Here is an 18,873-nt window from a genome sequence, read left to right as displayed (position 1 = left end):
GGAACCGATCGATGGTAGAGGGGCATATAAATATATAACCAAAGGTATGAGTATTATTGGGATAGGAAGCGACAGGAAGATGTTGAAGCACCAGGTCGGAGAGACAGGGAGGCGACGATGGCTAGGGTGTCAGAGGCGATGGCGGTGTCGCTGGTGGGGCTGGCAGCGACGGTGTCGTTGGCGGGGGGAGGCAAAGGGAGCGTTGAAAATCGGAGTGGGAGGAAGAAGGGGCGGTAGTGTCGTGGAGTATAAAGAAGAGAAGAGGGATACACATGTCTTTTTTTATTTCAGACATGGTTCCAAGTCTGAATTTTTAAGAGGCTATTGATTAATTAAGAGGTTTTTATTAAGATGCTATCAAACGTACTGAATCTGAAAATTTAAAAGTTTCTCTCTTAATTTCTCAATTAAGAGGCTATCAAACAGCATTTAGACTATTTGAAAAATAAATCAAGGGCATAACATGAAACCAAGTCTAAAAGTTAAGACACAACACCCAAAGTCAAAAGTCATTGCCAAAACCAATTAAACTATTTAAAAAATAATTATTCAAAAATATGTATTTGATATAAAACAAATTCTTTTACAAAAACACTGTAACTTTATTATAAAATGATTAAAAATATTTTATCTAATTTAAACAACATAAGTTGAAAGTTAAAACGTATATGAAGGATACAAATGGGACCTCACAATTCGATGTGCCAATTTTGGACACTTTCTATGAAACGAAAGAAACCCATAACAACTTGTTTATAGTAGAAAAGATTAACAAAAGAACAAATAAATCGAAGCCCCACTTGAAAATGAAATCTTTAAAAATAAAAGCGACATGACATAACTTCTAGTACTATCATTGAAGTAGAATGTTAAAAAGTCAATGGTTGCTTAGGACTTTTTGTTATGTCCCTTTAAACAATTAACTCAAATATAACAAATAATCAGTATTTTGATTAATGATAATATGTACTTTTTTTCTTTTTTAATTGCAAATCTAATATACTCATAAACTAATCTTTAATTCAATCTATGTCCTCAACAAGATAAAGATGATTTTGTAATGATCTTTTTAATTCATAATATATATAAATAAAGATGGTTTAAAGTTTGAATACCAAAACAACTTTAGAATAGCCCACCGTTTTGAATAAATACTAAATCGTTCAGCTTTCATGTTTGATGTCAGTGACGACCCTCATGACGACCCTCAGGTGGGGTGTGCTGGCGGTGTGGTCGTACATGACCTTCGATTTTAAGGCAACTTCAATTTTTAGGACAAATATATAGTTATTGTGTTGGTATTTTTGTAAAATACATTTTATATGTTACAATTAAAGAAATTATCTATGTCCATTACTTATGTATACAATATAACATTTGGTTGCAATCTTGAAATTATTTTAATTATGAGAAAAATCAAAGAAAATAAAAAAAAAATCTATTCATAGACTTTAAAATATTTCAACAAATTAAGGAAAGTATTTATATCTAAAGAAAATAAAAAATTATTTCTAATATAAAATGTTTTCTACGGACTTACATTTGCTTCTAGTGCTCCGCTACATGACATGTAAGAGTTTTGCAAACTTATTTATCGTTTGTCAAAAATCATAAATACGTAGTATTAATTACCTAAAGAGAGTCTCACTTTAAAATCTTTTTCAAGTACATGGCGAGAAAGTATAATTAAAAGTGTAAAAGCAATTGTATATCTAATGAATCTGGTTGCCTTTAATGAGAATTGAACAAAAATGTAAGTTCTTTGGTTTTTTTTAGACAAACAAAACATGATTGAGGTTTTCTGAACGATTTCGAAACTTTGTTGGTCTTACAAGTCATTTTCCCGATATTTAATTTCATGTCATTCGTTGATTTTCATTAGCCGGTTGATCTAATAGTAACTGAACAAAAATATAAGTTAGTTGAGATTTTTTAAATAAAATATTAAGTTTGTTGGGTTTTCTTAAATAAACAAAACATAATTAAAATTTTTTAAAGATTTTTTTGAACTATTCGAAAACTTCCTTAAACTTTATAAGTCATTTTCCTAAAAAGATTGTAACAAAAATGACGACCTCAACCTTATGAAGGCTCCAAATTACAATATCCAGCTCAGATTTTAGCCCCTGCAACGCGCACACGGTTATTACCATGATCGGCCACTTCGTTTCCTTTAAATCCAACAACTGTCTACCGGTTAATCTTGTGCGCGTCAACACCGGATACTTGCTTCCCCCATCGTTCGTTCATTCGTTTACTCTTCTTTTTCCCCGTATTTGCTAGATTGCGCAGGAGAGCCAACAGCGCACCCTTAGCAAAGTACAGGCACCTGAAAACACAGAAGAAGAAAGGGGAACTGGAGCATCTTAGCCAACCGTCATTGTAGGCTGGATTCCTCTCTTTTTGTTTTCTAAGCATTCCGAGGTAATAATTTCTCTCTGTCTAGATTTTCAATGGCGGATCTCTTATCGGTTACTAGTCTGGTGTGTTTGCTGTTGATTGCGCATTCATTTACTTTGATTCTGTTTGTAATTTTGTTGGTTTAATCGATGTTACAGATATATTTACGCGGTTTATTATTAGACTCTATTTGTTGAAAACTCTTCCGATCCTTCAATGGCCGCTCCACCTGCAAGGGCACGAGCAGATTATGATTACCTCATAAAGCTCCTTTTGATTGGCGATAGCGGTGAGTCATAATTTTCGTCATTTAAAATACAATTTAACTGTTTGATTTTTTTTTTTTCGTCTATATGCTATGCTAGTGATATTGGTTCTTAGTTGATTCTGGAGGTGGTTTATTGTACGGATCTAGGTTTAATTTGATGCTTTATCATGATTTGGTCTTGTATTTGTTAAGAATTTCATTAGCGTTATCATGCTAGAGGAAAGTCAACTGTTATGAAGAATCTGTCAATTGCTGCTATAAACTTGTGTATGTAATTGATCATCATTATCGATTTCATGTCTGGAATCTGTTCCCAATCTTCCATTCATCGACTGTTACTTGTTTTGAATGTCAGTGTTACTTCCATTCATCAACTGTAACTTGTTTAATGAAGAATCTGTGAATTGCTGCTGTAAACTTGCGTTTGTGATTGATCAATGATCGAGTTCATGTCTGATATCTGTTCTCAATCTTCCATTTATCAACTGTTACTTGTTTTGAATGTCAGGTGTGGGAAAGAGTTGCCTTCTTTTACGATTTTCGGATGGTTCTTTTACTACAAGTTTTATCACTACAATCGGGTGAACTAATTCATCTTTTCTACATCAAAATATCATCTTTTTTTATACAAACATTTCTGACATTAATCTTTTTTGCAGTATCGATTTTAAGATAAGAACAATTGAACTTGATGGGAAACGGATCAAACTCCAAATCTGGGATACAGCTGGCCAAGAACGATTCCGAACAATCACTACCGGTATCACTATGAATCTATGATGATATGATTTTTTGTTTTAACATGTCAATTTAAGTTATAATTTACATAATCTTTTTTCCCTCCAGCTTACTATAGAGGAGCCATGGGAATTTTGTTGGTGTATGATGTTACAGACGAATCATCTTTCAACAGTAAGATTTTCTTTCCTGAATAATTAATTAACTAATTAATATTATCATATTAATCTAATTAATATGATGTTACAGACATAAGAAACTGGATTCGCAACATCGAACAACATGCATCTGATAATGTGAACAAGATCCTTGTTGGGAATAAAGCTGATATGGATGAAAGCAAGAGGGTAATTTTTATAGATTTTAACCTGATTCCATTAATCCATTATTATTATTATTTTATTCTTATTTAGTTACGTAATATTTGTAGGCTGTACCTACCTCAAAGGGCCAAGCACTAGCAGATGAGTATGGCATTAAATTTTTCGAAACTGTAAGTAAATAAAAATACATTTTCAATTTGGATTATGTTTATTTTTTTGTAAATAAATATTGTTATTGAGGAACATAAGCTGTGTTTTTACTTTTTACAGAGTGCGAAAACCAACCTAAATGTGGAGCAAGTTTTCTTTTCAGTAGCAACAGATATCAAGCAAAGACTCGCAGACACTGATTCTAAACCTGAGGTTTTTTTTTTTTTTTTTGCTTTCTAAATATGTGTTATATTTAATATTTATATTTACAAAGTATTTGGTTTTAATATTATGGCAGCCATCAACAATCAAGATTAATAAACCAGAGGGTGGAGGTGCAAACAGTCAATCTGAACAGAAGTCAGCATGCTGCGGTTAGGGTTATTGTCAGTGTTGCCCAGTTTGAACTGAACTGATTTAGTCATTGAATTTTATTTCTGGTAGTGTGAAAATCTATGTCGTTTACACCATTGTTCCATAAATGAAACGGTCTTTTGTTTTTTTTTTTCATGATGTGACATTGACTTTAATTTTTGTAATTAATTTTCTTCTCTGCACGTGGATAAACAACATTAACCTTGTAAATTAGTAATAGATTTTCTTGAATTATGATTTTCTTTTGCTCTTTAATTTACACCCACATTGATCTTGAAAGAATACTTAGTAAATAGATTAACGGGGTATATGGTGCAAGGAATGTGTCTACCAATCCGTTGAACTTTTCTAATCTTTATCTAATGTTGTTTGTTTGTTTATAATTGTTTATCTTATTACATGCATGAAACTTTGATGTGCTTGTGGTCAACTAACAATAATGCATTATAAATTTGAATTAGAAATATGCAAAATGGGAATCTTTTATTATTTCCCGTGTTCATTAACCTTTACAAAAGTACCAAAAGTTTACACAATGGCCAACTTTTTGGGTGACCATCTCCAAGGCATTCAGAATCTGAACAATTTCTTGTTCATTTTCTTAGCCTTCAACACGCACACTTCAACAAAGTAGTAACATTCAAAGTAGGAAAAGCTTGAAGTTAGGGTTTACAAACATAAATTCATAATGCATAAAATCGGCACTTTCTATGAAAACTAAACATTATACACAACTTATTAACACTAAATTTACCAGCAATTTTGGGAGATGTTCTTGGGGATTACATATACGGAAACCAAGTGTTAGTAATGACTTTTTTCAAGGAAAGTGTATTAAAGTAGCTTACACACACGCGCGCGCACACACACATAGGAAACTACATGGTCGAAGGGTTTTTAAAGGGTTCCATTAATTATCATGTAATTTTATAGTTTAAAATCCACACTATGAGAAATATAATTTAGTGACCAAATTAGGCTAAAAACCATTGTTTAACGGTGACAATAACCCTTTTTTTTAACCTTTGCCCTTTGCGGAATATGAAACATAGTTTTTTTTTTGGCTAATTTTATACATACCTTCAATTGTTTCGTGTACTTTGTGAGTGAATGTGTATGAGCCATGATTTTATTATGTATAAGTGAGGGTGGTAGCACCTTTTTTTTTCTAAATGTTTCACGTCTACTATTTCAACTGAGTGTGTTTGGCTTAACTTTTTAAATGACTTTTGACTTTATCTTTTAGAAAAAGTCTCAAAAGATGTTTGGTAAAGGGAAAAGGACTTTTGTAAATGACTTTTCCTATAGAGTAATTTGAGTCTTTTTGAAAAATCACAATTACCTGACTTTTCCTAACTTTTCACCAGCTAAAAATATTAAATTACCAATACACCCCTCATCTACCCTAAACATGTCTTTTTTTGTCATTTTACATGTAAAAGTTAAACTAAACACTTTAATTTTTGACTTTTTCCCTTCAAAAGCTAATCCAAACACATTTTTAAAAATAACTTTTGTAAAAAGTTCTTTTACAAAAAATCCTTTTACAAAAAGGACTTTAAAAATAACTTCTTAGGGATGTTTCGCCAAAATAGCTACTTATAGTTTTTATTTGTGTAGAAATTCTTAAGAAAAATAGTTGTACGCTTTTGAAATTTGTAAAATTAGATAAAAACATAAAAGCTAAAAGCTTTTAGAAGCTCTCAAAAGCTACCCTAAAAATGATATTATCAGAATCAAATTTGACAAACACTGCAGCAAAAAAAAAAAAATCAAACCTATATATAAAAACTCATGTACAAATGGTTATCAAAGTTGACAAGCATCATAGTTGATTCTTTCTTACATTTTAAACAATCTGAAAAATCCTATATATTGAGTTCATCTTTTCCATAAATGCGTTGAAGTTCACGAGTAGCTGCTTGAAAAGACTCTACACAAACACAATCAAATTATCAAAACCAAACATAAACACCAAATCCCAATCATCTGTTTATATCTAAATATCTATAATCAATTTTAGTAAATTATTACCTTTCCATGTGCGAAATGCTTTCTGATTAATGGGTGACCCAGTTACAGTTTGAATTGCATCAAACAATAAACTCTCAGGGGTGCTCCTCAACTCTTGAACTATTTGATATATTGTCTTCCCACTCTCAAAATATATGTGATTGTTTGGATGCTTTGTTTTGCATCCCGCATGTCTCTCAAATTCATAAGCATTCAGTGCCTAAATCGATAAAATGGTGTAAACTAAATTTTTGACAACAAAACATATAGAATTGCATAAAGATTATGAAAAGTAAGCTCTCACCTTAGAGTGATTACATGATTGACAACCACACAAGTATCCAGAACCTTTTATAATCCCACAAAGCTCCTAATTATACGGATTAAATTCATCAGGATTTGTCAGATTGTTCAAAAGTCGAGTATGATGGTTTGAAGAATGCAAAAAGATGTTTATTTACTTTACCTCCTTTGAAAGTGAAACGTATTTGACAGGGACTCCATCAAGTATACCAGTAGCCATTAAGCTTCTGACATTTGAAGGGAAACTATTAGGTGCTTCTTTTTTAGCTGGTTTTGTTTCTAATTTGCTCTTTGATTTAATAACACTCTGAGGTGTATTTGCAACAACACCGAGCACATTGGCTACATCCAACTCTTTAATAATCTCTGGAGACTGCAATGTCTTGACTGTAGATTGATCAAATGATAACCCATAGTTGTTCATGGCTTTGATATAATACCCATTTATTGGCATCTCAGATTCATCTTGAAATCCACCAAAAGATATGGAATTCTCTTCATCTTTGCTTGTAGCAATGGCTGATCTAGGAGCAGGATCGAATCCTGTATAGGAATGTCCCATTAAAGTTACATTTCCATCTTCATTGCCATAGTTGGTGTTAGGCCCCATTGTGATGAAACTGGTGTCGTTGTTATCAGTGTCCTTAACTTGATTCACTTTAACTTTCCTAATCCCTCCATAGATCAAACTATCGGGGTCTTCAATGGTGTAGGACATAGATAAACCAACTGAGGATCCGTTTTCAAGTTGAACTTGATCATGGACGATTTTTTTATTCAGATTTCCATCAGGAGATCCCAATAAACGATCGATGAACTGATTTGGGGATGATTGGAGAGCAGAAACAGAAACATTGTCCCACGACAGATGAGAAGTTGGATATACAGAAATTGATTTGCTGTTTGGAGATTCTATGGCTTGTCTTTTGTGAGGGAATAATTCTGCTTCTGTTGCATCTGCAAACCATTGGTGCGAGCGTTTTGATTCTAGTCTGGATGAGTTACCAAATATGGCGTCTCCATCGGTCATATGATGATTATTCCCTTTCGTCATCCAAAATCCTTTCTCATGGAACGACTGGATCATGAAAATCATAAGAAAAATGCTTAAATACTAAACTAAATTTGAACACTAGGAATAAAAACGTAAACATGCATGTCAACAAAGGAATCAGAGAGTGAATTGATCATAAATGCTAAGGAAACATACCATTGTGTGATGAATATTCCTCGATAAGCCAGGAACAGGCGGAAAGTATCTATGAATAGCGGAGAAAGGAAAAGTTACGAGACGAAGAAGCTTTCGAGTTCAACTCTAGGAACCAAAAAAGATGAACTTAAAATGAAGAAGGAAACAGTCAAATTTCAAAACCCTAACGCGGAACTCAAATGCATAGAACGGAATAGAAAAAAAATTTGGTTAATTTTTACCTGCGAATGGACAGCAGTGATCTATGTGATCAACTGAAGGTCCAGACGAGATCCATTGCCGGCGGCGAACGGCCGGCGATTGCGAAGTTGGAATATTTTAGGTTACTTACGGTGGATGAGGAGCACAGGATTTTTTCTCTTGGCGAAGGAAAATTAATTTTGAGTATACGGATGGGATCGGGTGTTACCCTACTGAGAGCTCCTGTGTTATTTCCATCAATTGTGGCCGTTGGATTGGATGTCCCAATGAGTTGATGCCTACATGGAGCTATAAATAGCGTTGAAGAGTTTGAAATCAAACTCTATATGGGTGCGACCCTAATTGTCTAGTGTTCAAAGATTTACGGGTTTTAATTAGGGGCATGCAAATATTAATCAATTTAACCGATTGGATTGGATGTTGTAATTGAATTGTATCGGATATGAAATTATAATCTAGTTGAATTAGATCTAATTTATCATCATAAAAATCACATGATAACTGATTCGAACCGATTCAAATGTCCAATTTTAATCCAATAAATTTCTAATATTATCATCCACCTCCAATTATTATTAGTTATTCAATAAAATATAAATGGTTGACTTGAAGTTAAAGTTACATTGTTAGTCTTATTTAACGTAATTGTATGTGGTTTTATTTTTAGTTATGATAGTTATATTTTACATTCTATAGAAAGGAATTAAAATTGGTTGGATGATGAAAAACCAATGGATTAAATCAAAAAAAAAATATCCAATTGATAAATCCGATCAAATCTAATATCTAATTGGATCGGTCCGGTTCGGTTTTTTAAACTCAATAAGATTGGATCGGTTGAAAAAATTTAACATCCAATGGATGAACACCATTAGTTTTAATCAATACACGACCAAAAGAAATGTGTGCGATAAGGGTGAGTGTGGTCCATGAATCGGATAAGACTTGAGTTGGATCAAAACATAATTAACATTTCATATAAACCAAATATGTATGTATGGTTTTGGTTCGTTTTTGATCTTTTTTTTTTTTGGTTCAATTCTCGGGATCACGAGTAGGGTGTGGTCCAGGGAACGAACCAAGATCGAATTAACATTTTTTTACAAACCAAAGACCAAACTGAGTATATATGGTCTTGGTTTAGTTGGTTTTCAGTTTGTTTCGGTTTTTGTAACATCCCAAAAATATTGAGTAAAATTTTCATTTTTAAATAAGCCAATCCATTCATTCATTAACTAAAAGACAATCAGAATAAAAATATTTTCAAAACATCAAAGTAATTCGTAAACATTCAGTGCAGAATAAATCTCTAGAGGATGTAGTGTAATCAAGTCAGACCCTTCCTTTTGAACCCAAAAATACCTGAAAATGTTTTAAACATAAATTGTAAGCACAAAACTTATCGAGTTCCTCAAATACCATATACCATACAAATCAGTGAGTCCAACCCTGGGGCATATTCCAACCCAACATACAATCATGGGCCCAGCCCTGGGGTATGTCTCAACCCAATACATATCAATGAGCCTAGCTCTATGGTTTATCTCAACCCAAACATACAATGAAGGGCCCAACCTTGGGGTGTATTTCAACCTAATCATACATTCAAGAATCACAAAGACAAGTAACATTCCACATAACACAATCCAGTGAGCCGACATTGGTGCCTTTGACCCACAATGTAACATTCTATTTCCTGTCCTTTCTGGGCCATGGACTGGAAGTCGGTTGTGTGAGGCTTTGGACCTTAAGGAGGCAAAGTTTAGTCCTTGTGGAAGGAGGTAATGTTGGTTAAAAGATTTAACCCTTGAATTGTGTTTTGGGTCGAATGGTAGAAAGGGGAAAGTCTTAGGTTGTGTTCTTGCATGAAATATGGAATTTTGTTCGAGAAGTTTTTAGTCCAAGATATTTAGATGATATTTTAGAGATCTTCGATACCTTTCCGTTGATATAAAGAACGTCGAAAACGAAGTTGAAACGAAGAAATTACGATCGTTTGAAGTTAGGACGATTTTTGGGTCAGCCGTGTACGCTGGGCATAGTGAGTATGCCTGAGTACTTGGGGTAAATTGAGTATGCTGGGCGTACGTGATCAGTGCCCAAACCATATTTTCATGGTTTGAATCTCCACCTCTCTAACACCCTCTCTTGTAACCCTGACCCTAGATCGAGCCTTGTGAGCAAAAAGAAGATGTTTTTAAGTGATTTGGAGTGTTCTTGATGTACCTTGTGTAACGTCCCAAAAACAAGACCATAAATTTTTTCTTTTTTAGATTAATAAGACATCAAACCATATCATTACCATCAAACCTAGGTTATCAAAATGTATCGATACATCATCAATATCAGAGTAAATCATAAAATGTGGAATCGAGTGGTGTGTGCTCTGCAATCATTCCGAGCTCTTCCCTTTGAAACCAGAAGCACTTAAAACATAAACTGAAAACCGTAAGTCCAAAGCTTAGTGAGTTCCCCAAAACACCACATATCATACATACATAAATAATGTAACATTCGAAATGCATGTATCTACCCTTTTAACCCTTGGAATGAACCTTATTTGCAAGGAGGTCCCTATGTACGTTGGGCGTACATATGCGTACGCTTAGTGTACTAGGGTGGTTTGGACGCGAACATGCACCACGTCCGCGGGGCGTACGTTGGGCATACATATGCGTACGCTTAGCGTACTAGGGTGGTTTGGACGCGAACATGCACCACGTACGCGGGGCGTACGTGGCCTAAGACAAAAACCCTAATTATAGGGCATGAATCCTATTTAAACACTCTTATGCCATTTGGACCTAACCCTAAACAACCTCCATTGCCTCTTATCATCCCTAAACCCTAGTTTGCAAGTAAGTGTGATTCTTGAGCTTAAAAGTGATTTTGGTGGCCATTTTAGTGTGTTTGCAAGAAGGAGAAGGTGGTAATCAAGTCTTGGACGTGGTTGAGCTTCTAGATCCAACATCTACTTCATCTTGGGGAACTTTTGGAGGTAAAAGGTCCAGACCTTGCTTATCCTTTTGCTAGTTTGAGTTAGGGTTTGGTAATAAGTCCATTTTTGGGTCTAAGGATCATCTCTTGTGAGTTTGAGCAACTCCAAAGGTTAGAAATGTTAGATATGAGTTCCTTTGGCATGGTGAAAGCATAAAAATGCTAACTTGATGGTTTTTATGGCACCATGCATGAGTTTAAGATCTTAAAGGGAGTCTTAATCGATAAAATGAGGTGTTGGGTGTAACGCCCGTAGATCCGGGCTAGTCAATTTAGAGACGATAGGCATCAAAAATGGATTTTTGATGAAAGATTATTTAGAATGAACAATCTTAACTAAGTTATAGTATATGTTACAAGGTTTACGTGCATATAAAGAACACCGAAATCCGAGTTATAACGAAGAAGTTATGACCTGTCGAAGTTTTGCGACAGAACCGGCACGACACAGCGCGACGTAAATAGTGAATTTATGTTAGAGAGATATTTAGTCTTAGCGATCTAAATGAAAGTCGTAGAGTTCGTTAAACCATGAGCGTGCATAAAAAGAACGTCCGAATCTGACTTCGTATGAGGAAGTTATGATTTTTCTAAGTTTCGACTTAGCGGTATGCAGCCCGAATACTCGATTTGAGATCGAGCGGTTTTTAGCCGAAACAATCTAAACGAGAATCGAAGATCTCATCAATTGTAGTGAAACGATTAAAAGATAGGCGAAAACGGACGTCGGATGAAGAAGTTATGAATTTATAACGGAGTTTTCATGTCCCGGCCTACTAAAAATAATATAATAAAAATAAAGTCAAAATTAGCCAACGGGGTCTAAATGAAAGTTGTAGAGCATAATCTCACCTACGCGTGGATATAAAGAACGTCAAAAACGGAGCTCGTATGCGAAAGTTATGAATTTTTGAAGATCGTGGCACGCATACCAAAGCTTATTCGAAGATTACGCCCATCGTACTTTATGTACGCCCAGCGTACTCCAAAATTACGCCCAACGTAATCCCAGACCCATCAGCCTATAAATAGAACCTGTGATCAGCCATTTCCCTTGCTAATTTTCTTCCTTTCTCTCTAAGTTTTGCATCGTTTTGGGTGCCAATTATATCCCGAAGCCCCGGTATCATTCCCGAGCCCCGAAGCAAGTTCCGAAGCCCCGAGGATCCCGATAAGTGAGATTCCCGAGCCGAAGCCCTGCCCGCGAGGAGCCCGGTTTTTGTGAAGATCCTCCAGATCTACCCAATAATACTACTTCTACAAGTCGTAGTGCTGTCCGATCAACTTCTAATCAAGTAAGTGTATAGTCACTTTCATCTTACACATAGATATGAAGTATTTGCTATGAAATACATGTTATGTGTTTATACATTGTTTGTTTACTTGATATGGATGCTGAATGAATGTTTTATACGAGTTTTTAAATAAGTTGTATATGTAATTTTTATCTACAAATATGTTGGGTAGAACATGGGTAGATGAAATAGTTGGTGTGTGATGAAAAATAAATGTGATGAGAGATAGGTGAGGATATAATGGTGATGATAATTAGGTGATGATATATAGGTGATGAATTACGAGTCCAGGCGATGTTGTGGCTACGTATTCATGCGATGATAGTCTAAACCTTATTATGAATTACGAGTCTAGGCGATGTTGTGGCTACGTATTCATGCGATGATAGTCTAACCCTTATTATGAATTACGAGTCCAGGCAATGTTGTGGCTACGTATTCATGCGATGATAGTCTAACCCTTATTATGAATTACGAGTCCAGACGATGTTGTGGCTACGTATTCATGCGATGATAGACTAACCCTTATTATGATTTACAAGTCCAGACGATGTTGTGGTTGCTAATCATGTGATGATACCCTAACCTTTGCTAGACACATATTGAGGGAGTAATCCCCGAATTAGTATTGTCTATGCAATGTAGGCGATGATCCTTAGGAAAAGTTCGTAGGAACAAACATATAAGGAAATACAATGTAAGGAGATGAGAAGTAAATATGATATAGGAGATGACCCTTGAGATAATATCTTTAGGGAAGACTAAAAGAAGATAATGGGGATGGGTAATTGGGTTGATTGTTTGATGATTAAATATAATAATTATATTATTGTGGGTTGAAAACCCTATATGCTCACCAGGCTCCCAAGCCTGACCCACTCAGTTTTCTTTGTATCACAGGTATCAATGCGGAGACATATTTCACTGAGAGATTAAAGGAGATGTAGATCATTAGTGTAAATAAATGTAAGTTCTGTTTATTCTTATGTGTCTGTATCGGAACATGACATCCCGAGATTTTGTTATATAATGAAAATACTTTTCTTTAAGAAATGCTTTGATAAATTCTTATCATATTTTGTTTTGGGGACAAATTCCGCAACAATTTTCTTTAAACGATTACTCTGATTTTAAAAACAAAGCATAAACAAATAGGTCTTTTCTGCCCATGAAATTGGGGATGTCACAGTTGGTATCAGAGCATTAGTTTAAGCGAACTAGGAATTTGTAGGAAATTTCTTGACTTAAACTTAGAATGCTAAGTAATGATTGTGAGGAGTGTGTCTAAAATATGTTAGGTAGTACACCGAAATTGACACAAGCACTAGTTTATTTTTGGAATGATGCCTAAAATACTTTTATGTGCTAAATGTTTTGTGTGATAGCTATATTGATGCTATTATTTGTTCGGATCTATGGTCTGTTGCCGACCGGATCTGGAAACCTTATGTGTTTAGGATTCTAAGCGTATGGCTACGATATTAGAACTAGCATATAAACGTTTCGAAGTGATAAGGACGATTTGATTTCTATCGTGATTGAGGATCTAAATTTACCTTATTCGGTGTATAGATCAAGAATGGCAAGAACAAGAAGCGGAGTTGGAAACACGAATGAAAACAGGAATCGACCACCTGTAATCGAGCAAATACCTGTTGTAGCTGCTGCACCTGAGCCAGTGACGATGGCTGGTGTACAATTAATGATTCAGACGATGTTGGATCGTCAAATGGAAGAAACTAGACGTATGCTTCAACAAAATCGTGAAGAACTTACAATCCAAGTTGAAGAGCCCGAAGTGAATGGAGGTCCATCGGAAGCTGGAAACTTCAGTGGTACCGTTGGTCAAGCCAACCCACCAATTGTTAGACAAAACAATTGTGATGGGGGAAATGATGGAAAAGGATGTAAATACAAGGATTTCATGGCATCCAAACCACCGTGTCTATCTGGGAGCCCGACGCCGATGCAAGTCATGGACTGGATCTCCGAGATGGAGACAATGTTTGAAAGTTGCGAGTGTAGCAACAGACAGAAGACTGATCTTGCAATTCCTCTATTAAAATCTGGAGTACTGAGGTGGTGGAAGTTACTGGCCGGTTCGATGCCCAAGGGGGAAGCTAGCAAGATGTCTTGGGAAGAGTTCGTGGTGCAACTAAAAATGCAATACTGCTCTGAGCAGGATCTTCTGGAAATTAACAATGAGTTCCAGAATCTGAAGAAAGGAAAATTGAGCGTCACTGAATACGCTACAAGCTTTACAGACAAGATGAATCTTATTCCATACCTAATTCCAACTGAAATTTCCAAGGTCAACAAGTTTGTCAATGGATTACCAGTAGACTATGGTCCGATAGTCAAGCAAGCAACCACTCTGAAAGCCACCATCTGGGCAGCTAAAAATGTTGAGACCCAAATAAAAGAAAAGGGTCTGGAGAGAGCTGAAGTTGGAGGGAAAAGGAAACATGAGGGATCTTCAATGATCGATAAAGAAACCAAACTCTCGAAATCGGGAGGAAGAGATGAAACCAAGTGGTGTGAAAAGTGCAAGAAGAAGCACTTCGGAAGATGCGATGGAGAAGTGACATGCTATAAGTGTGGTAGGACTGGTCACTATTCCAGAGATTGTACGTTCGACAATCGGAAGTGTTACGAATGTGGAGATGGTGGTCATATTTCGAAGAACTGCCCAAAGAAGGACAAAGCTGCAAAGAAAAACGTACCGCCACAGCCAAGGGCATTCCACATGATCCTCGACGAAGCAAATCAAGAATGAGGATTTTATATCCAAGGATCAAGTTATGAAGTAGCAATGTGAATATTAACTTATGATGTAGCCTATTAAAGGCATAGTATAGGGTGAACTTGAACTTTTGTGTAATAGTTTCAAGGAATTAATATAAACCCTAGTTTTGTTATATGGTGTGTTGAATGATTGTCTGATTTTCTTGTATGGTGACTTGGTCGACTGTGGGACAATACTTGGGACGAGTATGAGTAGGTGTGAAAGGTAGTAGATGCATATACTATCGGAAGCACAGGACTCACACTTGGATCAGGGAAAGTCACAAGGTTACCAAGAAGCTAGTGATTGATTCCGTTTTATTCGGATATGTCATTACCCTTGTTTCGGTAATTACTAGTAAGATGGTTGTTATTTCGACCCTAGTGGTCATATCAAATTGAGTCCGACTACGATGACTTTGTTACGTGGTTCATTGAACCAAGTTCGAGGTAGCATCTGACTCAAGTCAAAAGATTGAAATCAATGTGATCGATAGCATCACGCTCGTTGTTAAGGAAGCTTGTAGCTAGAAATGCTAAATGTAAAAATGTGATTATATCACATTAGAATGTGAAGGAAGATATATTCCATTATGGAATTTAACTCTAAGAGATCTAAGTCTAAGCATTGCATCATTCGATGAGAGGTCAGTAGAACACGACCCATCATTCAGTTACAATAGATAAATGAATGTATTTATCCTAAGAAGAAGAAGGAGTCCACAATAAGGACTTATTTTATAAATTGAAGGTTACGATTGGAAGTCCAACATAGTATGAAGAGCAGATGTAAGATTGAACATCACGGTTATTAATTAGGATGGAAAGTTAACGTATGGAATCATTATACAAGCCCTATTTCGTTGATGATTCCGGGACGTAATCATCCTAAGGGGGAGATAATTGTAACGCCCGTAGATCCGGGCTAGTCAATTTAGAGACGATATACGTCAAAAATGGATTTTTGATGAAAGATTATTTAGAATGAATAATCTTAACTAAGTTATAGTATATGTTACAAGGTTTACGTGCATATAAAGAACACCGAAATCCGAGTTATAACGAAGAAGTTATGACCTGTCGAAGTTTTGCGACAGAACCGGCACGACACAACGCGACGTAAATAGTGAATTTATGTTAGAGAGATATTTAGTCTTAGCGATCTAAATGAAAGTCGTAGAGTTCGTTAAACCATGAGCGTGCATAAAAAGAACGTCCGAATCTGACTTCGTATGAGGAAGTTATGATTTTTCTAAGTTTCGACTTAGCGGTATGCAGCCCGAATACTCGATTTGAGATCGAGCGGTTTTTAGCCGAAACAATCTAAACGAGAATCGAATATCTCGTCAATTGTAGTGAAACGATTAAAAGATAGGCGAAAACGGACGTCGGATGAAGAAGTTATGAATTTATAACGGAGTTTTCCTGTCCCGGCCTACTAAAAATAATATAATAAAAATAAAGTCAAAATTAGCCAACGGAGTCTAAATGAAAGTTGTAGAGCATAATCTCACCTACGCGTGGATATAAAGAACGTTGAAAACGGAGCTCGTATGCGAAAGTTATGAATTTTTGAAGATCGTGGCACGCATACCAAAGCTTATCCGAAGATTACGCCCAGCGTACTCTATGTACGCCCAACGTACTCCAAAATTACTCCCAACGTACTCCAAAATTACTCCCAACGTACTCCAAAATTACGCCCAACGTAATCCCAGACCCAGTAGCCTATAAATAGAACCCGTGATCAGCCATTTCCCTTGCTAATTTTCTTCCTTTCTCTCTAAGTTTTGCATCGTTTTGCGTGCCAATTATATCCCGAAGCCCCGATATCATTCCCGAGCCCCGAAGCAAGTTCCGAAGCCCCAAGGATCCCGATAAGTGAGATTCCCGAGCCGAAGCCCTGCCCACGAGGAGCCCGGTTTTTGTGAAGATCTTCCAGATCTACCCAAGAATACTACTTCTACAAGTCGTAGTGCTGTCTGATCAACTTCTAATCAAGTAAGTGTATAGTCACTTTCATCTTACACATAGATATGAAGTATTTGCTATGAAATACATGCTATGTGTTTATACATTGTTTGTTTACTTGAGATGGAAGCTGAATGAATGTTTTATACGAGTTTTTAAATAAGTTGTATATGTAATTTATATCTACAAATATGTTGGGTAGAACATGGGTAGATGAAATAGTTGGTGTGTGATGAAAAATAAATGTGATGAGAGATAGGTGAGGATATAATGGTGATGATAATTAGGTGATGATATATAGGTGATGAATTACGAGTCCAGGCGATGTTGTGGCTACGTATTCATGCGATGATAGTCTAAACCTTATTATGAATTACGAGTCTAGGCGATGTTGTGGCTACGTATTCATGCGATGATAGTCTAACCCTTATTATGAATTACGAGTCCAGGCGATGTTGTGGCTACGTATTCATGCGATGATAGTCTAACCCTTATTATGAATTACGAGTCCAGACGATGTTGTGGCTACGTATTCATGCGATGATAGACTAACCCTTATTATGATTTACAAGTCCAGGCGATGTTGTGGTTGCTAATCATGCGATGATACCCTAACCCTTGCTAGACACATATTGAGGGAGTAATCCCCGAATTAGTATTGTCTATGCAATGTAGGCGATGATCCTTAGGAAAAGTTCGTAGGAACAAACATATAAGGAAATACAATGTAAGGAGATGAGAAGTAAATATGATATAGGAGATGAACCTTGAGATAATATCTTTAGGGAAGACTAAAAGAAGATAATGGGGATGGGTAATTGGGTTGATTGTTTGATGATTAAATATAATAATTATATTATTGTGGGTTGAAAACCCTATATGCTCACCAGGCTCCCAAGCCTGACCCACTCAGTTTTCTTTGTATCACAGGTATCAATGCGGAGACATATTTCACTGAGAGATTAAAGGAGATGTAGATCATTAGTGTAAATAAATGTAAGTTCTGTTTATGCTTATGTGTCTGTATTTGAACATGACATCCCGAGATTTTGTTATATAATGAAAATACTTTTCTTTAAGAAATGCTTTGATAAATTCTTATCATATTTTGTTTTGGGGACAAATTCCACAACAATTTTCTTTAAACGATTACTCTGATTTTAAAAACAAAGCATAAACAAATAGGTCTTTTCTGGCCGTGAAATTGGGGATGTCACATTGGGTTCCCATATGTCATGCAAAGGCATAAAGTTTCCAACTTTATGCCCTAGGACCTTTAAAATGACCAAGATCTGGAATTTGACGAAGTGGCTTCATGAATTAAGTACTTAATGGCTTTTTGTGCAAAGCAACTTGTACGTTAGGCGTACTAGTTTGTACGTTGCACGTACTGCCAAAGAACCCACTACGATAAGCATATTGATGATGTACGTTGGGCGTACTCTTCTAGTGGGTTTTGGGCTTTCGTTGGGCTTTTGAGCCATTTGGACCCTACTTAGCCTTAGGCATGGATCTATTAGAGTATTTGGGCCTCAAATCTTGTTGTTGGACCATAGATGGCATGGTTGGGCCTTTTAGGCCTTGTGGCCATTATTGTTTTAGACCTTGGATGTTAGACCCATTAAAGCAGAAAGACTTTTGGGCCTTATCGGAGGAGTTTGGACTTAGGGTTTTAGCCATATGCCTTGAGTTTGTGACTTGATTCTAATTAGGTTAACTTGTGTATATTCAGTGCGAGATATTCGAACCGGTAGTCGAGCAGTATTTTTATCAACAATCTGAGGTGAGTCGAAGGCACCAATGCCGACCCATTATCTGACATGTGGATTGATATTTGTTATGCAA

The 18,873-nt window shown here is 35.9% G+C and overlaps 2 protein-coding genes across 4 annotated transcripts; one reads left to right on the top strand and one right to left on the bottom strand.

The window, feature by feature from the left end:
• The first annotated feature begins 2,207 nt into the window (after positions 1–2,207).
• LOC145072809 (ras-related protein RABE1a-like) lies at positions 2,208–4,488 on the top strand. Its single transcript, XM_079019280.1, has 9 exons — positions 2,208–2,424; positions 2,559–2,689; positions 3,177–3,249; positions 3,328–3,428; positions 3,515–3,580; positions 3,656–3,753; positions 3,837–3,899; positions 4,000–4,092; positions 4,178–4,488. Exons 2-9 carry the CDS (start codon positions 2,617–2,619, stop codon positions 4,256–4,258), a joined length of 648 nt encoding a protein of 215 aa, XP_078875406.1. The 5' UTR covers positions 2,208–2,424; positions 2,559–2,616; the 3' UTR covers positions 4,259–4,488.
• Positions 4,489–6,014: 1,526 nt separating this feature from the next.
• On the bottom strand, positions 6,015–8,233 carry LOC145074706 (DNA-binding protein). 3 transcript variants are annotated; one of them, XM_079021037.1, is made up of 6 exons: positions 8,002–8,233; positions 7,781–7,906; positions 6,734–7,648; positions 6,572–6,637; positions 6,289–6,487; positions 6,015–6,187 (listed from the first exon to the last, which is right to left on the bottom strand). In XM_079021037.1, the coding sequence occupies exons 2-6, from the start codon at positions 7,781–7,783 to the stop codon at positions 6,123–6,125; spliced, it is 1,248 nt and encodes a 415-aa protein (XP_078877163.1). In that variant the 5' UTR covers positions 7,784–7,906; positions 8,002–8,233; the 3' UTR covers positions 6,015–6,122. The 3 variants fall into 3 exon arrangements, with proteins under 3 accessions (XP_078877163.1, XP_078877164.1, XP_078877162.1); XM_079021038.1 differs by having other exon boundaries at positions 7,781–7,885; XM_079021036.1 differs by having other exon boundaries at positions 7,781–7,829.
• Positions 8,234–18,873: the final 10,640 nt, after the last annotated feature.

The sequence above is a fragment of the Lactuca serriola genome, chromosome 9 (assembly GCF_051521515.1).
Source record: "Lactuca serriola cultivar US96UC23 chromosome 9, Lser_US96UC23_V15, whole genome shotgun sequence".
NCBI lineage: Eukaryota > Viridiplantae > Streptophyta > Magnoliopsida > Asterales > Asteraceae > Lactuca > Lactuca serriola.
The sequence above is the reverse complement of the archived record's forward strand: the minus strand, read 5'-3'. Positions and strand labels throughout refer to the sequence as shown.